The 23,996-nt window shown below is 53.7% G+C and overlaps 1 protein-coding gene across 1 annotated transcript; it reads left to right on the top strand.

Annotated features, from left to right (window-relative positions):
- Window positions 1-3,800: 3,800 nt before the first annotated feature.
- Window positions 3,801-21,474, top strand: ARHGAP25 (Rho GTPase activating protein 25). The gene is made up of 11 exons (XM_027907928.1): window positions 3,801-4,097; window positions 8,089-8,270; window positions 10,634-10,721; window positions 11,121-11,240; window positions 13,376-13,583; window positions 15,473-15,605; window positions 16,761-16,834; window positions 17,402-17,523; window positions 18,310-18,503; window positions 19,000-19,565; window positions 20,126-21,474. The coding sequence occupies exons 1-11, from the start codon at window positions 4,037-4,039 to the stop codon at window positions 20,334-20,336; spliced, it is 1,959 nt and encodes a 652-aa protein (XP_027763729.1). The 5' UTR covers window positions 3,801-4,036; the 3' UTR covers window positions 20,337-21,474.
- The last annotated feature ends 2,522 nt before the right edge of the window (window positions 21,475-23,996 follow it).

Raw genomic sequence — 23,996 nt, 5'->3', positions numbered from 1 at the left:
GTGTCCTGTGTGATCAGCCTGTGTCAAACAGATCCTTTGGGGTGAGGGGCTCGGCAGTGACACCGATCCCTGCGGTTCCTGGTGGCTCGTGGAGATCCCCCAGCATCGCCTAAAGCTTGGCACCAGGCTGGGAAATCCCAGGAGCCTTTTCCAAGGGATGCCTCCTGTTTCCAGGACGTGCAGGGAGCTCTCCCAGGCCTGGCCCTGGGGGGATCCCACCCTCTCCTCCTCCCCCAGCTGCCTGTGGTGGGAGCAGGGCAGAGCTGTGTGTCAGCCCCCCCCAAACAGCCCCTCCAGCCCCTCCTGGGTGCAGGTCAGTCACGAAAGTTACCGTGGGGAAGCTCCTGGGGTTGCTCCCTCCCTGGGGAGGCACTCTGTGCTCCTGTAATCCCTGTGTGCCCTGTTCTCCAGCCCTGCCGTGTTCCCACCATCGGCTTCTTTCTCTGTGCATTGTTCTTTTGGTTCCTGTTTTAGCTGCACACGTAGAGTTGCCTTCCTTTGACCGAATGTTCGAATGTGATATATTGTATATTTTAAAAGTATCTACCCTATTTATATACTGTATGTTACTGTTAAATAAATATAAGTTCCATTACCTGCCGGTGGAGTTTTATTCAGTGGGATGCTCCAAACCTCCTTTCCGTGCTCTGCGGAGCAGATCCATCTGTTCCAAACTCACATTCCCTCATTCCTTGCTCCTTCCTCGGGGATTTTCCCAGGAGCAGACCTGGTTTTGGCAAGGACACAGGTGGGCTGAGCACACGGGCAGGATTGGACCATCCATGTCCTGCAGGAGAGACAGGAACAGGCACATTCCCAGCGGGATTTGCAGTGACCCTGGGGTCGGATCATCCAGGCTCTGTTTGATCAATGCTGAGGGAAGTGTTGGCACTGCTGCCCCTGTAAATCAGCTCATTTTACCCCAAAGATTTCATTGGGAACGTGAAGGATATAAATTCTTCCTTCACTTCAGCTGTTTTTCCTGGCTTGCCTGGGGTTGGGAGGGCAGAATCCTCTGTTTACCCAGAAAAAAATGCTATTTTTAGCTCTGGTGTTATTTTGACTGTTTCTGACTTATCAGCTAAGCCAAACCAGCCCCTCAGCAGCCCTTTTACGAGCTTCCTGTCACGCTGTGTGGGCACTTGCAGACAAATTCACCCTCCAGCAGCACCACAACCCGCTGCCCTCTCGATGGCCAGGGAGCAAAGTGACTCCAAAGCCCCAAATCCCACATTCCAGCACCTCACACCCAGGTACAGCAGGAGCTTGCTGAGACCCACCCTGTGATATTCAGCGATGTGGGAAGCAATTCGAGGTCTGAAATGATTCCTTGAGGGTAAATCTGCTGGAGAATGGACTCTGAAGCCCCGAGGAAGCCGTGGAGCCTCGGGCAGTGGGGCTGTGGTGTGACCCTGCCGTGAGTCAGGCACAGCTGATGGGCCCAGAGCCCTGTCAGCCCCTCAGCTGCATAGCCCACCTTGTTTTACCCCGTCCTGGGCCAGTTTTCATTAAATCAAAGGTGGGAAATGGCATGTTCCCAGTGGAAATCCTGGTACTCACTGTTCTTCACACCCAAACAGCCTCAAACCAAAGCTGCTTCTGTGTGACCCCTGTCCAGACACATTTTCCATGAGATCCTGATGGGAGGGGGATGTAGAAACAAAACTAACAACTTTATGGGCTGAGATTTGCCTTTTTAAAAGTTCCCCTGGGCCGTGGTAGGTTTAGGTGGGATATTGGGAAGAAATTCCCCCCCCCCCTGTGAGGGTGCTGAGGGGCTGGGATGGAATTCCCAGAGAAGCTGTGGCTTCCCCATCACTGGAAGTGTCCAAGGCCAAGGCTGGACGGGGCTTGGAGCAACCTGGGCTAGTGGAAGGTGTCCCTGCCCGTGGCAGGGGGGGCAGAATGAGATGATCTTTAAGGTCCCTTCCAAGCCAAATTATTCCACGATTCAGCTCAGGGATTCAGCTTGATCGCTAATTCAAAAAAATCAACCTCGTGTTGTCCTTTCCCAAACTCAGAAGAAGCCACCGGGTTGCCCGATGATCTCAGGCAGGAGGCAGCTGAAGGGGGGCTCTGGGGGTGCTGGGAAGGGCTGTTTTGGGGTGTCAGGGAGGGCTGAGCCCTGTGGTGTGACCGCAGCGCTGGGCTGAACGGCCCCACTCGGGGCTAAGGCACAACAGTTTCCGTTCCGGAGGAGGGGAGAGGACCATGTGACATCCTGCTCACCCAGCGGGGTGGGAAAGGGCTGCTCCAGAAAGAACAGGCTGAAGGGAAAAAAAAAAAAAAGGGTTCAAAATGTGTGAGCCCCCTGGAGCTCCTGTGGCTGGCTGCTGATAGTATAAAGAGGGGAAAATGGTGTTAAATTCAGGGCTCCTTCAGGGCTCTCTCTGCGTGGGGTGCAGCAGAAGTGGAGCTGGTTGAGGAGTTGGGGTCCCAAGCAGGATACTGGGTTAATCTCGTTCGCTCTGGGCTGCTCTGCTGGGTTGTTCCACACTGTCATGCTCTCTGGGCAGTGGAATGTGTGAGCTGGGGATCCCTGAGCTGGCTCCAGTCACTGCCCAAAGCAACAAAGTGGTTTTTCGGCTGTGATTAACCCAAATGAGCCCAGCAGGTCCACCATGATCTGACCTGGACACCCAGGGCAGGCTCCAGCTCCTTTCTTTTCTCAACTTACGCTACAGGACTGGAAAAAAAAAACCAAAAAACACCTTTGCAAGTGGCTCAGAGCACCCTGGGCACGACCCTGGGCTAGAAATCACAACGGGAACCAGTGGCCAAGTCCTCGTTCATCCCCCTGCGCTCCCCCCATCGCTGTTCCTGCTTCTGCTCGGGGCAACTTCCCTCTCCACAAGGTCTGGGCTTTCCCAGGATGGGGGAGATGGGGGCTGGAGCCTCTGTCAGGCCTTGGGGGGCCCCTGCCATGGCTTGGAGCCCCCTCACTGCTCATTTGGGTGCTTGTCACAACCGTCCTGTGCCTCCCCCCTGAGCCTCAAGAGCTGCAGCTCAGTCCAACCGCATGCCTGGCTGCTTTGGGGATGCACAGCCAGTTCCTCGGAGGAAAACCAACACCAAACAGGATACACCCGCTGCTGTGGGCAGGGATTTCGCTTCATCCAGTGCTCCTGGTGGGTCCACATCCTACATTTGCCCAGAGAAGCTGTGGCTGCCCCATCCCTGGAAGTGTCCGAGGCCAGGTTGGACAGGGCTTGGAGCAACCTGGGATAGGGGAAGGTCTCCCTGCCCATGGAAGGGGGTAGGTCTGGATGGGCTTTAGGGTCCCTCCCAACCCAAACCATTCCAGGGTTCTGTGACCCCCTGGCCCTCACTGCTCGATCCCCACAGCCTTCCCTCCAAGGGCTGCCTCACTTCATCCCCATCTGGCTCCCACTGCTGTCACAACGCGGGTGTAAAGCCCTAAATCAGCTGCGGGGACTCAGCAGTCGGTAAGAAAGATCAAAGGACACCCTCGTGTGCCCAAGGGGATGCCCCAGGACAGGCACACCTTCCCACAGCCGTGGCCACCCGAGCCACAGGCGGGCCCCGCTTTGCTGCTGAGCAAAACCCTTCCCGAAACTCCGGGCTGGGCCGTGTCCCCTCCGGCGAGCGGCTCTCGGTGCCCCAAGCGGGACCCACTTCCTCAAATGCTCCGAGCAGAGCGTGGGGAGCCCCGGGCAGCGTGTCCTGGGTGGGCTGGGACCGCGTCCTGCGTGGGCTGGGACCGGGCTGCCTTGTCCCCACAGGACGGGGGGCAGAGAGGGGGAACACGCCGAGCATCACCCTGAGCATCATCGGGGCAGCCCGAGCGGAGCCGTGCGGGGAAGCAGGGGCAGGAAGGTACTTTTATGGGGTTGATCTCGGCGGCTGTCGCAGGGAGGAGGAAGTTCTTTGGCAAATCAAGCCCCGCCGAGCTGTTGCTCTTCGTGGGGGGATCAGCCCCCCGTGCGGGATCCCCACGGGACCGTCGGGGCTGCGGCTCAGCCCGTCTCCTCAGCAAGCCCACCTTGGAAAGAAAAAGAGCCCTTCCCGGTCCAAAATGTCCCTCAAGCTGCCACGGAACTGGGATTTCAACCTGAAAATGGACGCTGCTAAAATAGGTACCGCGGGGTGTTTCTTCTGTGCCGGGGTCAGGGGCAGGGACACGCCAGGGGCTGTGGGGGTGTCTGTGGGGGTGTCTGTGGGCAAGCCCGGCTGCGATTTCACCCGCGGCTTTGGAGGAAGGGACCTGGCCCTCAGCCGCTGCTGTTCCAGCCAGTGGATGCTTCGCAGGTTGATTTGCAAATGATTTGCAAGAAAGTGATTTGCGAAGCTTCCCCCCCCCCCCACCCCGAGGGACGCTGTGGGAGCAGGGCCGGGGCTGTGGGGACAGGGGGGGACCCGGCGAGGTGGGGCTGCTGCCCCTCCCAAAACCCAGTTTCGATGGGGAGGTTTAAAACACAGGGGCTCGTTCTGCCGGCCAGGCCTTGCAGGGCTCTCATCCACGCGTGGGAACCACTCGGGAACACCTTTGGGAAGGCGTGTGGGATCCCTGCGTGGGCTAAAGTAGCCAGACTCGGCTCAGGCACCTCACGCTGGATTTGTGCCCCCGCAGAGGTTTGGCCCAGCTGGTCTCTGCCAGGCTCTGCCTCCTCCCTGCTCAGACAGATTCCAGGGTTGACCTGCCTGGATTTTCCTGCGAAGTCGTTCAGGTTTCTGCCCACTTCTCTGGGAGAGGCCAAGCCCTTCCCTCCACACAGAGCCCCAGGTGAAGGGGCGCAGCTGTGACTGGGCTGGGGACACCCAGGGATGGGCAGGAGGGGACCCTGGGCGGCCCAGAAACTCGAGGAGGATAAAGAAATCCCCACACAGTTATCACAGAAGCATCCTGGACTCCTGCATTGCCCATTCACAGGATAATTCATACTTTTTTCCTCCAGAGGCTCTGGAGAAATGGGTAAAGTCAATCAGCAGCTCAGAAAAAAAGGCCAGGGGACACCGAGCCTGCTGGGGAGTGAAGGGTGGAGACGGGACAGAAGCTTGAACTCGTGTTGGCACCAGGAATTTCTTTTTTTTTTTTTTCCCAAGAAAATCTGCTTGTGATGAAATTCCTGGTGCTTTTTGCAGCCTCCAGCTGCTGTGAGCTGCTGGATGAGGGTGTCTGTGCGTATCTCCAGGGGTGCTGCGACTTTACTTGTGGAAATGTAGTGTCATATTTGCAAATGTTTGCTGAGGAAACTGCAAAGCTCTTTATGTCAATTGGGATTTCACTGTGAAACCTCCTGTAGCCCTTTCACTGGTTTTTATTCCAAGTCCCCACTGTCCCTCCTGCAGGGCCAGGAGCAGGGAGGGCTCTTGGCCAGCACAGGGTCCGGAGCAGGAGCCAAATTGTCCATGTGGGCACCAGGGTGGCACCTCCTGCCATTCCTCCTGCAAGTCCCCTCTGGCATGGCTCCTCTTTCTGGGGAGTGGGCAGCAGGACAAGGACACCCTGCTGTGGCCAGTGCCAGAGCTGGAGGAAGAGGGAGGATGTTTTGGGAGGAAATGTTCAGCCTTAGAGGTGGTTGCCACAGGAAACGCTTTTGGGGCACCGCGTTGGCTCTTGGTGGCTCCTTCCTGCTCCGTGAGAGCACAGAGGAGAGCAGGGCTGAGGGTGCAGGGCTTGGTGGGGGGAAGGAGGGGTTGGGTTGGGCTGGACCAGGCTGGGGAGAGCCTGGGGAAAAAGCTTTGTGCCCACCCCACCTAAAATCTTGAGCTGGGCATCACACCTGGTTATCTGAGCTGGTTATCACAAATTAATTGGATATCACATCTGAGGTGGGCGTCTCACCAGCCACAAAAGGCAGAGAGAGAGACTTGTGGAAGTGGTGAGGAAGGACCCCCAGCCTCGGTGATTCTGGTTCTTTAAGTGCAGAGAAGTTTCCACCGGGCAGAAAAGCCTCGTTTTGTGCAAAGCCAAGGCCCCAGAGCAGAGCCCTCCCCACATCCCCCTGAGGTGGGGCTGGGCAGTGACACCTCTGGGGAGGAGGCAGAAATAGCAAAACTGCTCTTCTGGCCTTCAATGGGCCCAAGTTCGGGCAGAGCTGCCCCGTGTAGAGGGAAAACACGGCCCCACGTTCAGGTGGGGGCACAAGGATGGGCACAAACACGGCTAAGCACAGGCCTCCAGCTGCACCTTGAGCCTGGAAGGGCTGATTCTGAGGAAAAGGGACCCCAGGGGACCCCTCTGAACCCACACTCCTGATGGACCTGGGAAAGGCTTCAAGGAGGGAGAGAATGAACCAAATTTCCAGCAAGGATGGACAATTTAAGCTCCAGGCTGAGAGCAGAGGCAGCAGCACCCACTGGCTGCTTCCTTTCCATCTGCAGCCCCTGATGGGCTTAGAGGGAGGTTGATATCTCCCACAAAGGGTAGAAAACCGTTGCATTTTTCATAAAAATCCCAACATTTCTCCTTCCAAGCCTTGTGCCACCAGAGTATCAGCACTGCTGGGCTGAGCTCTTTGGGGAAGGCCGGACACGGAGACGGATGGAGCAGCTCCCTGATTTCCACCCGTGTGAGTGGGTGTGAGTTAAGGACCCTCTGAGCTGAACTGCAACAGGTTCACTTTGGAATAAGCCCCCACAGGAGGCAGGGAGGGCCCTGGGGATCATTCCCCAAAAATCCTTCATCCCCAGGAGTCTGCAGCAGCCACAGGACATGAGGGGATGTGATTTATGGAGGACAGTGACGATGCTCCCGAGGACTTTGCTGGGAATCACTAATATTTAGGAGATCTGAGTAATGCAGATGTTTTGGCAAGGAGCAGAGAAGGTGCCAGAGCTGGAGCAGCAATTTGGAAACCCCTTTTGGGTTTTTCATCAGGGTAATCCCCAGTACCAGCACTTTTCCGGGGGAGCTGGTTGGCAATTCCCTTTGGGAGGTCCCTGCTTCCACCCTCATCCTCTGCAGGGCCATACTGAATGTGCAGCATCCTCGTGGCACTTCGAAGGCCGATTTTGGCATTTACAACCCTTTTTTGGGATCTCTGGGGTGGCGATTTGCAATCCTGTGGCAGGTTTGTAGTAGGGGGTGAGCTCAGGATGCCTTACCCAGCGGGAAGGGGAAACACAGGGGGTTTCTTGCTCTGGGGGATTTTGGAAGGGGGAGTGGGGACACATCTGAACTGCAGCACCCCCTGGAGCACCTGCCCTGCTCAGCCCAAGTGTTCTCAGGCTGGTGCTCCCTGGGGGTGTCTATGCCATGTGCCACCTGCTCAGGTGTCCCCAGTCCCCAACACCACAAGAAAACAACAGACATTTTAAATATGCACCTTTGTTCAGGCTCTCCTTTGCCCTCAGGCCCAGGCCAGGGTTCCTGGGTGCTCACATCTGACACAGCTCTTGCAGTTCTCTGCCCCACTGGCCATCGTGGGGAGAAGAGGGTGTCTGGAGGCAGAGATTGTTTTCACCCTGCAGCCGTAAATGCTGACTCTGCCTGTCTGGGTTGGCACTGGGGGGCTGCAGTGCCCGGTCCAGAGGCAAAAATCCCTTCTGGAAATGACCACTCCCAAGGGATTTGCTGTCACAGAGGCATTTGGAGATGGCACATTGTGCCTGGCACCAGTGGGGCTCCTCTGTGTGATGCAAACAGGGGGCAGGAACGCTGCTCTGCCCAGTGGCAAATCCACACAGGCACTTTTTCCCTCCTTGGAGACTTTCCAGTCCCAACAGTGTGAGATCTGCCCCGTTGGGAACACCGGGTTCTCCCAGAGCAACTTCCTGGCGGATTTTCCCAGCCAGGCCGGGTCACTCTGCTGGGGTGGGTAGGAAAAAACACACGCTCCCATTTAAAAAAAAAAAACAACAACACACAAAAAAAAACCAAAAACAAAAAAAAACCAACCAAAAAAAAGGCTAATGATTTTCTTCTCACTTGCAAGACAATTACTCCCACGCAGGAAAAAGGAAGCACACCCTGACAGATACTGCAGCCACTTCCTTTGAATGCTCGAGCCAGTTCGCTCGGGGCCGAGAGAGCCGCTGTCCCTGCTGGCTGCTCGTCTGTCCCCCGTGTCCCCCGTGTCCCCCGTGTCCCCACTGTCCCATCCCACCCCTCTGTGTCCCTGGCAGCCCGATCCAGGAGCGTGATGAGCGGGGACCGCCCGGGCTCCCCCAGCGCGCTGGAGCGGCCGCTGAAGCTGGGCTGGCTCAAGAAGCAGCGCTCCATCGTCAAGAACTGGCAGCACAGGTACTTCGTGCTCAAGGGCCAGCAGCTCTACTACTACAAGGACGAGGACGATGCCAAACCACAGGTAGGATGAGGCCACTGGGCTTTCTGCTGGTTCTCACAGTCCCGCTGGTGTTGGGAAATTCAGGCTGAGAGAACTGGGGTGGCTCAGCCTGGGGAAGAGAAGCTTCAGGGTGACCTAATGGTGACTTCCTGAAGGGAGCCTGAAGAGAGGAGGGGGAAAGACTATTTGCAAGGGTTTGAGGTGACAGGACAAGGGGGAATGGCTTCAAGCTGACAGAGAGGAGATTTAGATTAGATATTAGGAAAAAGTCTCCCCTGTGAGGGTGGGCAGGCCCTGGCACAGGTTGCCCAGAGAAGCTGTGGCTGCCCCATCCCTGGAAATGTCCAAGGGCAGGTTGGAGCAACCTGGGAGAGTGGAAGGTGTCCCTGGCCGTGGCAGTGGGTAGAATGAGATGAGCTTTAAGGTCCCTTCCAACCCAAACCATCCCATGATTCTACGGTTCTGTGAAATGGTTTGTGATTTGTCTGGAGTTGGGTATCAAAGGAGTTTTCTGCCTCTGGGCAGCAAGAGAGATGAAAGATCCTGATCAGGAACTTCATCTATTCCCTGAAATTCTTCGGGTGCCTGCAAGCCCTGCCGGGGTCTGGATCCCCCTGTGCCCAAGAATTGGGGTGCTGGGAGGAAAACAAACCAGTCAGCAACTCCCAAGCTGTTACCCTTTCCCCAGAGAGGATAGCTGAGGAGAAAAGCTGGGGAGAAGAGCTCAGTTCCCCACTATTTTCCTGGCAGCAGGTGCAGCACTGGGTGCACAAGGGGATGGGAGCTCTGGGAGAGGTGCCAGCCCTGCTCTTGGTGGGAAAGGCACCTGACAGGATGTCTGTAGGAAAAAACAGCAGGACTTGCAGCACAGCCTGGCTGTGAGGATGAGCTCAGATGTGAGGATGAGGCCAGAGCTCAGGGCGGGGCTGAGGGCTGGGCGAGGGCCAGCCAAGGGCAGCTGCTTCCCTGGGACCTCCTGCCGTGGGAGAAGCAGCTGGAAGGGAAGGAAATTTCCATCTCTCTGTCCTCTGGGTTTGTATCCCAGCCCAGCCCCATCCTCAGTGCTGCAGGTGCTGCCCTGGCCCACCCTGCATGGCTGGAGGGACAAGGCTGGAAACCTGCTGAGCACTCTGGCTCAGGGCATTTCTGGTGCTTTTTGGGGCCCTCAGGAGAGCACAACAATCCTTTGGACACAACTGGGGTGTGATCATTCACGTGGGCAGGATTTGAATGTCTGTACCACTGCCCAGAGCCTGCAGCCCCCTCTGACAGCACCAGCCCACCCTTGGACCCCTGGGAGCACCATCCCACCCTCAGCCCCTCCGGGCTCCAACAACCCTCTGTCCACCCCACACAAACCAGTTCTTAGGGAATGCATCACTCTACACCTGCCTGGAAGAAATCCTCAAATTTCCCGAATTGATATGGATAACTTTTTAGTTTTTCATTTGTTTTTCCAGCATTGTAACTTGCTCTCTGAGCATCCACCGTCTTTTCCTCGTCTGGAGAAATTCCAAGGAAAAGTCCTGCCTCCTCCCCTGTAAATGGGGTGTGGGAACAGGAAGTGCTGGGAGAAGCTGATGGCTCTTCCTGGCACTTCTGGCAGCTCTGGCCATGACCCTGGGGCAGTTTGAGCCCCTTTGATCCCGTCAGTGATACCGATGGATCCATCAAAGATTGTGATGGACAGATCAAAGATTCTGATGGATGCAGCTCCTGGAGTCTGAAATCACCGAGAAACTTAATTTCTGAGGCACAGCCTCATTTCCTGCCCCTCGAGGCCTCTGGGGCTGACTCAGCCCAGCCCCTCCACCAGCCCCCACAGCCAGGGGAGAGAAGGTCCAACAGAATTTGGCCGATTTCCACTTTAATTTTTAATTTCCCATCCCTTTTCTTCTTTTCCTCTACTCCTTTCCTGCCAGCTTTGGGTTGGTTTTCAGGTTTAGGTGATGGTGTGTTAAAGGAACAGTTTTCCTGCTCCCTCACAGCAGAAAGAGGATCCTCTGTGGTTTTGCCAAGTCCCTTCTCCTTTGTTCTCTCTCCCTCCACTTCCCATAGGGGCTAAAAAAGCATGAGAATGGAGAAAAAAAGAAAGAGCAAAGGAAGCATTTTTTTTATTCTGAGAATCACTTCATTGGAAAAACTGTCATTTAAGAAGTGGCCCTTATTGTTTGAAAAGCCATTCTAGTCTGTCTATCTATCTATCTATCTATCTATCTATCTATCTATCTATCTATCTATCTACCTATCTATCAAATATATGACATATAGCTCCTGCAAGCTGTTTGAAAGCAAGAATTCCACCCTCAGTGCTGGCACAGGTTGGTGTGGCCTCGCAGAGGTGGGACACAGGTATTTTCAGCCCCTGCTCTGCTCTGTCCTAGGGCTGCCTGTCCCTCCAGGGAAGCACCATCAAGGAGGTGGCCAGCAACCCAGAGGAAGGAGGCAAATTCATCTTTGAAATCATCCCAGGTGAGGAAGCCTCTCTCCTTTTTGTTGCACACTTTTGGGCCGGTCTGTTCACCCCCAGTCACTCAGGCGAGTCTTTTTCCCAGTCCTTCTGCTCCCGCCTTTTTTCCACAGTGCTGTTTCCTGTGAAGACAAATATCCTACTTTTAATATTGAGGGCTGGAGCAGGGCCCTGCGTCAGTGCCCATGGTGAGAAGAAGCCCTGCCAAGCTGCAGAGTGCAGCAGTTTCTGTTCCCTCCTCGCAAACCTTCCCCAAGTGCGACGTCAGAGCTCTGCTTCCTTCGCAGCCGAGGAGTCGGTGACGGGGAAATCTGGAACTGGAGTCAGCCGGCAAAGAAAACAGCAAGAATGTGTCTCTTCTCCTCCATAAAGGATGCACAAATCTTCTTTTTTTCTTGCAGGGGTGGCTGGAGAGCAGCCCCGGGCAGGGCAGGACCCCTGCGTGCTCATGGCCAGCTCCCAGAGCGAGATGGAGGAGTGGGTCAAATCCATCCGGCGCGCACTGGGCTCGGTGGCAGGAGGTAAAGGGGAGCAGGGGCAGCTCTGGGAGGGGGGGGCTCCTGCTGCCCTGTGGGCTGGAAGCACTTCTGGGTGAGGATTTCAAGGCTGGGCTCACAAATCCTTGGCACAGGGAGCGCCCTCGAAAGCTGGGGCAGACCCTGGTGCTGGGGCTGCTGCAAACACAGGCAGTGCTGAGGAAAGGGCAGCCAAGCATGAACGAACATTTCTGGGCTGGTTTCATCTTCTTTTGCCAACTTCCTCGTTGACCTACTGACCCTGAAAAAGTTGTTCTTGAAAACAACTCCCATTCAGGGATAAAGTGCTGAAAAATCCTGCCTTTCACCAGCCAATCTCCTCACCTTGCTCTGCTTTTCTTCCAGCTTTTCTTGTTCACCCCAGCCTTTCTGCCCCCATTTTCTCTCCAGCCTGCCCTGGGCCACACACTCAGGCATGATCCCTTCAGCCCCAGGTCTTTCCTTCCAGCCCCCAGATCCTCTTCCAGGCCCCCAGCCATGCAGTTAATCCATTGTAAAATTGCAGTCAGGGAATTATAAAGCATGGATGGATCGGAAAGGATCACACTGTAAATTTGAAACCCCAAAAGAAGCAGCAAAGGTCACTCCAGCCACTTTTCCCATCAGGATGAACCATCCAGACTTTTCCTATAAGGATGAACTCCTATAATAACTCCACATCTGATCCCTACTTGAATTTAGGAGGCTGTTGGTTCCTTCCAGAGAGATGAAGTGACTTTATATAACAGAAAATGTACATTTATAGTAGCACAGACACCCCTGAGGACAGCAGAGAGGTCAGGGACTGTGGAGCTGCATTTTAGGTGAATACCCAGGTTAACAGACCCCAAAACTCACACTTCAGGTTTTTGGCTTCAGTGTGAGCTGAGGCAACACGAGGTTTTAGAGCAACCCACAGTGCAAGGGAGGTTTTGGCAGCCCTGTGACCCAGCCTGTTGCTCACCAAGAAACAGAGAAGCTGCAGAGTGTGAAGAAACAGCAAAAGCATGTCCAAAATCTTGGAGGGTTTTGCAGGGCTGGTTGTCACCCTCTGACACCGGGGTGGTGTCCCCAGATTAACAAATCTGCCAGCCTGCAGTCAAATAACCAAATCATTATCAGCTACCAAAGCAGAGAGGCCAAAAAAAAAGAAAAAAAAAAAAAGATATTTGCTTTTCCTATGCACAGTGTCAGGTTTATATTCTTTATTTAAAAGTGTAAGCCAGTGATAAACGAAAAAGCCCCATGACCAGGCAGGTGCTGACAGGCCTTGTGGTTCCAGATGAGGGTATTTTTACCTGCACTTTCCTGGGCTGGAGGATGCACAGGAACTATTCAGCCTTCAGAGCACAGAGTGGACACATCAAGGCACTGCTGGGGCACAGATGTGATAGAGGACCAGAGGACCATGTGCCATTAATATCCCAGAGCCAGCTGGAGCTGGGGGCTGTCTGCCCTTACCATGGCCCAGGCTCCGGGGAGGAAGAGCTGGGATGAAGGCTGCTGCCTTCCCACCACCCTTTGCTGGGAGTTCAGGAGGAAAAAGCCATTTCTCCAAAGGAAAGGTACCACCCTCTGTGGAACTCTGCTGTTCCTTTGCATGGGGGAGCTTCTGGAGGGGAAGAGGGAAAGAGAGCAACTAGATCAGTGAGAATTCCAGCTCCAGATCCGTTCTTATTTCTGAGCTTTTTATGTCTTTCCTTCCCTCCCTGTGCCCTGCTCCTGTCTCCTCCTGTATCAGGACCCTGCTTCCAGGCAGGCAAACCCCAAGGCTCACTGCCTGGCTTTAATCCTTTCAGGAACTGTGAATTATCTGGAGGAGGAACAACGTTTTGTTTCGCTGTCATTTCTTCGGGAAATAAGTTCTCCTTTCCGTGGAACTTTGTCTCAGCAAAGGCTTTTGCAGAAACCTCTCTGGGTTCGAGTGTAGGTTTAAAAAGCCTGCAGACTCTTGGTGTGCCCTGTGCTGTCAGAGCAGCAGGTGCTGCTGGAGCACTTGCAGTGACCCCCCTTGGGTGGGTGCTGAGCCTTCAAACTGAATTTTGGGCCCCTCTGAGGAGCCTTCAAGCTGAATTTTGGACCCCTCTGAGGAGTCTTTGAGCTGAGTTTCGGGCCCCTCTGACCGCGTGTCCTCTCCCCAGCGGTGTTTGGGCAGCGCCTGGCAGAGACCATGGCCTACGAGCAGAAGTTTGGGCAGCCCCAGGTGCCCATCCTGGTGCAGAAATGTGCCGAGTTCATCCGGGAGCACGGGCTGAGTGAGGAGGGGATTTTCCGCCTGCCCGGCCAGGACAACCTGGTCAAACAGCTCCGCGACGCCTTCGACGCCGGGGAGAGACCCTCCTTCGACAGGTAACGCTGGGGCCCCCTCTCCCGCCCCCAAATCCCGGGGCAAACAGCCAGTCTGACCCCCCTGCAGTGCCCTGCACCCTCCAGAAGGGCTTTTGGTCAACATTCAGCAGAAACCACGGAGGGAGGCACAGGCAGAGTTGGGGGCTGCTGAGGTGAGATTCGTGCAAATAAAGGAAAGCATTTACGGGATCACAGGACTTGCTGGGCTGGAAGGGACCCACGAGGACCATGGAGTCCAACCCTTAGCCCTGCACAGGGCAGCAAGTAGGATTTGCAGGAGCAGCCTAGGAAGGAGCAAAGGGAAGAGCCTGCAGCGCCCATCAGCTGAGGGTTTAGAGAAAGGAGAGCAAAGAGAGGATCCCAAATGAGCTCAGAGCACACCCTGATGCACAGCAGAAGTTATTCCTCTCCCTGCCAGCCCCCAGCCATGATATTTTCCTCCTGCTGCTTTTCCCTACACCACCACACAGAGATGTGAGAGATTTTTGCTGCTGCAAGGCAGGTCAGGCCCCCCTGACCCTCTTCCTCTGCAGGGCCAAGAGGAAATGGAGAACTCCCAGAATCTGGGAGAGCTGCCTGGCCCTGCTCGAGGGTCCTGGAGAGGCTTTGGAGAGAGACATTTGCAATTGCTGCCTCTGCCATGGCCTGTGCAAAGTGAGAGGAGGAGGGTAAAGCCCTGGTGCTTCCCTTCCCAAAGGGATCCTAAAGGGATGCAGCTGCCCCTCAGGTGCCTCCCTGTTTCCAAGGGAGCTTCCCACCTGCCCCACCTGAACCCCTTGGGTTTGGCCTCCATTCCATAAGGAATTCCATCCCTCAATTCCCACCCTGTCCTGTTCACCTGTGCTGCCCTGGGGCTTCACCTGTGCTGCCCTGGGGCTTCACCTGCCAGCTTGTGCTGGTGAAATCCATGCTCCCAGACCTGGAATGATGGAAAAGTGGGTCCTGCCTTTGCACAGCACCGAAAGTGAGGGGTTTGGCTGAATTCCTGCCCTGTCCTGCCCACCAGGAGACAAGCAGTGCCCAGGCTGCTGCTGTGTGTGAGGAGGACACTGGCCCTGGGGATGCCCTCCCTGGGCAGAATTTGGGAGCTGCTCCCTATGGCAACACCTGAGCTCTGAGAGCTGGGATGTTCCTGGGAGGGGAGCCCCAAACCCAGGAGCTTCCCTGGATTTTTGTGCAGAACTCCTTGTCTAAGTGGTGTGCAGGGGCCTCCTCTATTCACCAGTCCCTACCATAAAACTTGTCCTGCTTTAATCCAGTTTTGTTAGGAGAGATCTTTGACCTAAATCCCACTGCAAGTCAGAGCTGGGGAGGGCAAACAGATAGGCACTAAAAAACGTGGCTTCAGAGCTGTCCAGTGGGTGAAGAAAGCTGATTTTAGGTTCACAGTGTGAAGGGGAGAGATGGAGACAACAGCACCTGAGCAAGAGAGGAGCCTGTGTTGTGCCAGGGGCAGCTGCTGCGGCCTTGGCTCCTGCTTTGCCCCAAATCGTGATGGAGCAGGCAAGGAAAGGAACTTTGTGCCAGGGCCCAAGGGCAGGGAAGGGCAGCTGGGTAGAGCTGACACAGTGACTGTGCCTGCTCAAAACTCGCTCTTGGGAGAGAACAGGAACCCCTTGTACTGAATTTCTTGCTATCCCAGCTCAGACATTGAGACCTTCCCGACCCATGGTGGTGAAAACCTCCTCCAAGCCTTCATTGTCCTACCAGCTGGGGCCATTCCCTGGTTTGGGGTGCCCTGTGGATCCCCCCCACCCCAGCTTGCTCTGCTCTCCCCTGCGCCCACATCTGTGCAGGGAGCTCAAACAGAGCCTTGGGGCAGGCTTTGCTCCCCTGCTGGTACCTCCTGGGGCTGAGTTTCCCCTGAGGGACCCTGTGCACCCTTGCAGGGACACGGATGTTCACACTGTGGCCTCCCTGCTCAAGCTGTACCTGCGGGAGCTGCCGGAGCCCGTCGTGCCCTGGAGCCAGTACGAGGATTTCCTGCTCTGTGGGCAGGCACTGGATGCTGATGAGGCAAAGGTAGAGAGATGCTTTTGTTTTCCCCCTCCTGGCCTTAAAACCAGCTGTGTTTCGGATGCAGGGCTTTGTGGGGTGGAGGTGCTGGTGCATGTTTAGCTGGGCTTTATCAGCTTGGGGACCTTTGGGAGAAGAAGGACAAAAAGAAAAAAATTAAAAACTCTCCCAAACCCAGTGGGGTTTCTCAACAACAGTCCCTGCCAGGACCCTGCTCCATCTGGGAACCCTCGACTCCATCTCCTGGAGCTACCCCTGCCCTTCCTCCTGCCCTGCCCTGCGTGTCTGATGTTCCCATGGTCTCCCTCCACTCTTCCCTTGCTGGAATTCCTTCTGCTCAATCCCTTTCTGTTCTTCAATCTGTTATCCCAGAGGTGTCACTGTCATTCCTGACAGGCTCATCCTGGGCCAGCAGCAGGAATTCCCTCCTGGAGCAGCTGGAATTGGCTCCACCAGACAGGGGAAGCTTCCAGCAGCTTCTAAGAGAAGCCACCCCTGTAACCCCCTGCCCCTACCAAAACCTGGCCAAAGAAACCCACTCCAGGGAAACACCCCAAATGACAATGAAAGCACACAGGCCAACACCACAGATCTGCTCAGCTGGGAGCTCTGGCAACTGCAGTTCTCAGGTGTTTTCCAGGGCAAATGTTTCTTGGAGGGTTGTTCCACCTCGGGATCTTTGGGGTCAACAACGTCCTAAATGTTTATACACAAGAAACTCAAGGGGATGAGGCAGTTGATGAGGAGATCAGCCCTTTGCAAAGAGCTCCTGGCTGCAGGGGACCCTGCTCCTTCCTTTGCTGCTGTGGCCATGGGCTGCCTCTCCTTGCTGTGCTCCTCCCTGTCCCTGTCTCCTGATGGAGAAATGGGACTTCCAAGGAGAGCAAATGACAAGAGAATTGTAATATCCTGGAGTTGCCAAGGAGGGGGAAAGACCTGTGATATCATCAAGCCCAACCATCAGCCAGCACCACCATGTTCACCCCTAAACCACGTCCTCACGTGCCACATCCACGTGTTTTTTGGGCATTCCCAGGGATGGGCTCTGGGAATCACCAAGAGGCAGGAGCGTAACGAGGGTGGATGGAGTGGCCAAGAGCCGTTCATGAGTCCAGGGGTGTCTGTGAATCTTTCCAGAACTGTTCCTTTGCTTGCCTTTAGGGCCATCAGGAGCTCCTGAAGCAACTGACTCTCCTTCCCAGAGACAACTACAACCTCCTCAGCTACATCTGCAGGTCAGTGCTGTGTGGACAGCTCGGATTTGCTCTTGGGGAGCAGAGTTGTCACCCCAAAGGCCAAAGTTGCCTCCTCCAGGCAGAAAGAAGTCTTCTAAAGCCATGTTTTGGTTCCCATTGAGTCACCAGATCCTGACTCCTGCAGGGGGAGAATTTGAGCCACGGGGATAAACACCTTGACAGTGTTTGAGCATAAATCACTACCCTAAAACTCACTTACAAATCCCTGGGAGTTAAAACCGGGTGTAGTTTTCCTGGACAAAACCTGGTGCACCAAAACTTGTGGGTTTCACCCAGCCTGGCTGGGTTTATTCTGAGGTTTACTTGGGGGGGTTTCCCTTCCTTTTTGGTTTGTTTTGGAGGTGAGCAGCTCATCCCATGGGGGGTTTTATGCTGATACCAGTCAGGCCCAGCTCCAGTTCTCTGTTCTAAGGTATTTCTGTCCTTGTGACTGAGAGGAAGAGCTGGAGGATCAGAAAAAGACCAGGATTTTATACCAGTGGGTGTGAAAGGCTTTTCGCAGCCTTCCTCCTCTGATGGCAAACATTTCCCCCTGAATTCTGGCAGGTTTCTACACGAAATACAGTTGAACTCCAGTGTCAACAAGATGAGTGTAGATAACCTGGCAACAGTGATTGGAGTGAACCTCATCAGACCCAAGATAGAGGATCCTGCAACTATTATGAGAGGTAAAAGGGACTCCTGGGATAACTGGCACTGGAGCACCTGGCATGCTGGAACGCTCAGGTGCATCCAAAGTCTTGAAAATGCAGTTTTTCTGTGGATGGACCGGTGGATATCAGCCAGAAACTGGCCTGGGCACAGAAAGAACAGCAGAGCAGAGCAAAGCCATGTGTTACTGGCTGTAAAGGTGTCTATGGTGACAAAAACCACTCTTTATTCTCTCCAGAGAGCTCAAACAATTCAGGAATTTGGTGAGGTCATTTCTGTTGCTTTAGAGCAGGAAGGTGTCAAATCCTTCTGGGAGAAACAAAGGAAACCCAGAGAAATTAGTGTTTAGCTGAGCCAAACTGTAACCCCGTGGGCAGGGACAGATGTAACAGAGCTGATAAAAGAAAAGTTATAAGGCCAAAGGCTGCTTTATTCTACAGACCTCACATGCAAATTATGCAGATATTCATACACCCTATACCTGGGCTTGGCTGTTGAGCCAAAGGGGATCAAATCCATATCCTACTCTTGCTGTTAATAGATATATAAAAATAATGTCTAAATATTAATATCTATAATTACATAATAATATCTTACAAATATGGTATAATTACACCAATAAATATATAATAAGAGGTTGATATAAAATAAAGGGCAATATCAAAATCTCCCCCTCTACTTGGCTTTATGCTCCTTCTCCTCATCTTCACCTGCAGCTCCATTTCAGGCACCAGAACCTCCCAGTGTGGGTGAAGGAATCCCTGTGTGCTGGGTTTGCCCCTGACAGTCTCTCCTCCCTGCAGGCACTCCCCGGGTGCAGAAGGTGATGACTGTGATGATCAGCGACCACGAGAACCTCTTCCCCCTGTCCAAGGACGTGCCACTCTCCCCGTCTGCCCCCCAAAATGACAAGAAAGCCCCTGTCCCTCGCAGCTCTGTGGGCTGGGGGGCTGCAGAGGACCCTGCCGTGCCCAGGGCCGTGATCCAGAGGAGAATGGTAAGGACAGATCCCCGGGGAAATAATCACCCCCATGTTTATTAAGTGTGTGATTAATTACGGCGGGTTCTGACAGGTCAGCGAGCCACTAAAAGCACTTGCTGGTAAAAGGGGGAAGAGCTGTATCTGTCAGCTCTGGAATATTTACATCAGGTAAATGATGCAGATAAATTTTCCACTTTCCTGTGGAAAATCTACTGTCCTGAGAAAAATGAAAATTCCCAATGCTTTTCATCTAAACATCTGAACAGATGAAACCTTTTCAGCTCAGGCTGGTGAAGGCAAAACACTGAGGATTAAAGGCTTTCCCCAGAAGGAATCACTGCAAAAAATCCTTCTTAATGGGAAGCAGGGTCCAATCTAAAATAATTTTAATGGCAAACTGTGGCCGTGTTCAAATGTGGCTTTTGGAGGTCTTGCAGTGCCAGCAGTGGCTGCAACCTGTCTGCTGCCAGGGCAGGGCCAGCCCCTCCTAACGCCGTGCTCTGCTTTCCAGAGGGATGACCCGAATCCCAGCGGTGCCCCTGGACCAGCTGCGAGCTCAGGGGAAGACAAGGAGCCCAAAGATACCCTGGGAACGTGGAAGATGGAGCCAAGGAAAAGAACTCAGACTTTACCCAACAGGAAATCTTTGCTGGCAGCGGCTGCCCCGGGGGACAAAGGCAGCCAGGAGAAAAGGGATGTGTTCGCCAGTGACTTTTGGAAAAGCTCCCCCGGGAGCAGCTCCCGCCCCGTGCTCGGCGATGGACACAAGAGAACGTTGTCTCACGATCTTTTTAAGCTGCTCGACCTCCACCGGGCTGCGACCTGCGACAACATTCCCCCCTCCCCTCCCGAGAGCGGGGACGGCTCCGGCTCCAGCCCCAGCCCCTGCAGCAGCATCTCCGATAGGGAATTCCTGCCCTGCCCCAGCCCCAGCCACGAGCCCAGGGAACCAGCCAGCCCCAACACTGAGGTGCCCAAGCCCGACCAGGAGAGCGGGGAGTTCCTGCAAAACACGGTCCTCAGGCTGGAGAAGGAGATGGAGGCACAGAAAAACGACTACGAGGAGCAAATTAGGAGGTAACTGCTCCTTCCTTTCCGGGGAGCAGGAAATCTGCAGCTCGGGGTGGTGACAGCAAATACTGCCCAGATTTATGTGCCAATAATATTATACAGTATGCAAGAGCAATGATTAATGCTAAAATACAGTATTTAGTAGGCTCTCTAAAAATCAGTGTACTGTGTGTGCTGTACTGTCATGACACAGTTGCTAATGTTAAATTACCACAATATTAATACTTTATATTTCTTATCACATCATTGTATGGCACTACAGTGCTTCTGCCATAATTAAACTGTCCTAATTCCTGTTATTACCTTCATCCTGTACTGCCATGCTCTCCAGATTTCAGCAGTAGCACTGTGACACTGTCAGTTGTACCCATCACATAGTTATTATATTATCCCTATTATCCCATGATCAATACACATATTGATATATTGCATCATTTTATGTGGCCATGGAGGGACTCAGGGCAGGACCTTTGGCTTGTTTTATTCCTTAATGGCACAGAGGGCGGACCCCTTAAGAGCCAAGCGATGGTTTTCCAGTCCCTTTCATGCTCCACTTTTCTTTGCAGTCTCCAGAAGGAAAACTACGAAGTTTGGGCCAAAGTGGTGAGGCTGAACCAGGACATTGAGAGGGAGAAGAAGAAGTCTGAGGAGCTGCAGCTCAAGTTGACGAACGTGGAGCGCTCGCGGGAGGACTTGGAGGAGAAGAACAAGAAGCTTGAGGAGGAGCTAAAAAAATTAAGTAACCCCACAGGCAAAACTGGTGACAAAACCAACTAGGAGGAGACAGCCAGCTTTGCACAGGCGCAGAATGCAGCTGCACAAATCCACAGGAATTTCCAAGCAGGTTCTGGGCCAGGGACTTGTGTTGTCCAGTGTCCTTCTACTGACCGTGGGCCCATTCGGAGGGAGGAGTCCAGAGTTTAGAGGCTGCTCAATGCTCTGAAAATGGAACTTCCAACAATATCCTTTAGCTTTCTTTGGTGTGTTTATCTCAACTCCTCTTTCAGCTGCTCAAGTTACCTGGAGAACAGGCCAACACTTCCTGCTGCTCAATCAGAATGTTTTGCACTCAGGAGTTTGGGTGGTGGACACATCTTCCCTTTACAGAAAGAAATCCCTCCTCCAGCCCCCTGGCTCCTTGCTGGGGATCCCCACCCTGCAAAACATCCATGAATCCTGGATCCAGGGAGACAAAGGAGCCCCAAGGTCTGGGATGGCACAGCCCATTGCCTGGTGGGCTGCAAATGCTTCAGCACCTCAGCTGAGGGTGTTCATGTTGATCCCACAGCTGGTTATTGCTCTTATAGAGCAGGACAAGCCCAGAGAGCTCTTCAGGTCAGTCAGAGATCTCCTGCAGCATCCCCTGCTGTGATCATCAACACTGAGGCTCCAGCTGGAACATCCCAGTATCACAGAAACCTCCCCAGTTCAGGGGCTGTTCAGGTGTTTGAAGTTGCTGTTCCCACATGCCCAGAAATCCAGCACAGCTGACAAAGAGCACTTTCACACACCCCTGCCTGGAGCTCTTTGTGCAGAGGGAGTCCATCAGCAGCTTTCCCAGCACAGAAAACGGGGCTGCTGCAGTTTCCCTGATGGGCAGTTTTCAAGGAAGGGCAGATCTGGATTTATTTACTGCCCCTGCTTTGTTTTCTCACCATTTCTACAGCACAGAACAGGATTTCCTCAGCCAGCTGCTGGAAACCTGGGTTTGCACCCCAACCATGATGCTGGGGCTCTCCCCAGCACCTGCTGCCATCAGTATAAAGATAAATTGGACCCCAAAAATCCCACTGTGACTATTTATGACCTTGTCTGCTTGTTCCCACCCCTGCCAGCCAGACAGTACCACGGTGCTGCCACAGCTTTTTGGGGGAGGGAAGAAAAACAGCAGGACTCTGCAAGCAAACCTTTTCACTCCTCCTTTCTGTTCTGTCAGCTCAGCCTAGAGCCCTCATGGGGATGGAAAAGAGAAAACCATGGAGACCTGCAGGAGTTTTCAAGCAGCACCAACCAGAGGTGTCTGTGCCAAGCACAGGGGGGTGAATCCCAAAACACTGGGTTCATGCTGCTGAGGCCCTGGCTTTGATGAGGCAAAGCTGTGTTCAAGGCAGGCTGCAGAGCTGTCTGACAGAGCCTGGGGAGGAGAAAGAACTGGTGAGAGGAAGGGACACGGAGGAAACTCTGTGAAACAAAGGGAGATGGGAGTGGGAAATCGTTGTTGGAGAATAAAAGTCAGTGTTGGGTATAAAGCACTTGGTGCTCTCAGCCTTGCTGGGTGTGGGGGATTTGTCTTGTTTAGCCCTAAAGCTGAGCCCAGACTCAGTCTCAGATTCAGTTTGGTGCACTGAACCCACGTGTGCCCAGCTGGGGTTACAAAGTACTGGTGAAGGAGAGGTTTGTGAAAGTCCAACCCATAAAGAGCTCGCTGGACCTACGGATGGTGACTTTGGGTGCTCTTCCTTTCCATGGGATCCCCAGAGGCTACACAGCTCCTCCCTGCCCTTCCCACACACCTTCCCACCACGGAATTCAACTTTCTGGAGGCCTGTGTGGGCAAAATGTGAGGACCCACCGCCAAGGTCCTCTGCTCTTCCCGGGATCAAATCCAAGTACAAGGTCTCAGACTGGAGTAGAAGGTTTCAAATCTGACTGAAACTTCTCAAATCTCAGCCCTGGTGATAGGAAATCTCGGTGAGGATCTCAGTAGCCCCCAGCACTGGACCAGCAGATCTTAGTTTAATTTTTTTTACCTTTGCAAGAGGCTCATCACTAATCTGAGCACGAGGCTCAGGAGTCATTAGGGAGAAACTTCTCCCTCGGGCGTAGGAGAAACTCTGACCATCTGGGCTGGAAATGCCACACGCTCCTTTCTGCAGAGATCAAAAGTGTGAAGAGGCAAATAATTCCTTCACAGCAGATTGTAGTGACGTGCAAAGGCTTGGCTGAGGCTCAGAGACCTCCACGATTAGGACAAGTGCACGTTATTTTAGTGTAAACTGTGCATTCCTCCACTTCCGCTGCAGAGAGGCCAAACAACCCCGTGGCTGCTTCTGAAGATCAGAGTGACTTCTTTGAAGATATTCCACCCATTAACATTTGGAGTGTTTATAGAGGTCATCTTTGAAAGATAGGCTTTGCAGTGGAGGTCAGGTGGGCTGGAAATTCCTCAGTGCCTGGAGGGAGGAGCAGCCTCGGAGAGCATTTTTATTTTTTTTTTTATTATTATTTTTTTTTTCCCTGCAGCCAAGCCATGAAGCTTTTTGGGGAAGGAGCAGCAGAGAAAGTGTCTCCTGCACCTGGAGCAAGGGCTGCTGCTCCTCTGTGCTGCAAGGGGCAATGCAAACTCATGGAGGGCTGCCTGGTGCCTTTTCAGCTCAGCAGGATTTGGGCTTTGATTCTGGATCCCCTAGAAAACCTGAAGTTACTGTTGTCATGTAAAGGCACAACAGATTGTCCACGATAGAGAATAAAGAATAAATCCTACAGAAAGGTCCTTTTCAACCCTGCCCTGGGCACTGTGGGCTTGGAAACTGCCAAAAGGGCACTTTTTCACCCCCTTAACCCTCACATTGCACAGCCTGAGGACACAAGAGCATCACCGAGGTGACAACCCATGAATCAGAGGGAGGATTTTCCTCTCCCTTTAAAGGTGGCACAACTTTGCACATTAGAGCCATCAAACCACAGACCTCAGTGCATCTAAAGCTGTTCAGTCATGCATTTTGGGGTGAAAATATGACACCTTTTGGGCTATAATTTCAGTCCTCTCACTGTTTGGGGTTCTTTGTGTTAGAGCAGAAAACCTGCTGTGCTCTTCTCAGGTATTTCCTGAATTAATTTAGGAATACCTGGGGGTTTGGAAGGCGTTGAGAGGCAAGAAAAGAAAATGATCCTTCCCACGTTATCCCCCTCCGGATCCCGAGCCAGCCACACTTATTCTGCCTTATCCCCTCATATTTATCAAAGTTGCATTTTTGGCAGCAGGGGAACTTTCCTTTTTTAGCCTGGCCACTGCTCAGAGGAGCACATTGCTGGGGGAGGAGAGGGGGACGTGTGGGAAGTGTCCAGCCCTCGTTGAGGGGGGATTGTCCCAGCCCGCAGCTCATCCAGGCCCAGGAGCAGTGGGAACATATTGTTCCCCTCAGGAATTCCAGAGTGCTCAATCTGTCCTTCCTTTACGTGGGAGCTGGAAGATCCCCCCCGGACCAGGAGATGCTGCCAGACTGAGGGCATGAACAACTGCTCGCCGAGGTGGGGAGAAAAAACATCTCCCAAGCTCTGGGAGCGGCCCCACTGTCCCACTTTCCCTGTGCTTTCCTGCCACCTTGCTGCAGCACAGGGATGCCACAGCCGGCCTGGAGGAAAAATAACCTGGGAAAAGCAGCATCCTGGTAACACGGGGACCGTGTGGGCAGCAGGAAGCAGCCACAGGGCAGC

This window comes from Empidonax traillii, unplaced genomic scaffold, assembly GCF_003031625.1.
Source record: "Empidonax traillii isolate 1590-97213 ecotype Southwest subspecies unplaced genomic scaffold, ASM303162v1 scaffold1576:size94697, whole genome shotgun sequence".
Taxonomy (NCBI): domain Eukaryota; kingdom Metazoa; phylum Chordata; class Aves; order Passeriformes; family Tyrannidae; genus Empidonax; species Empidonax traillii.
Note: the sequence above shows the minus strand (reverse complement) of the source record. Positions and strands in the feature narration are given on the sequence as shown.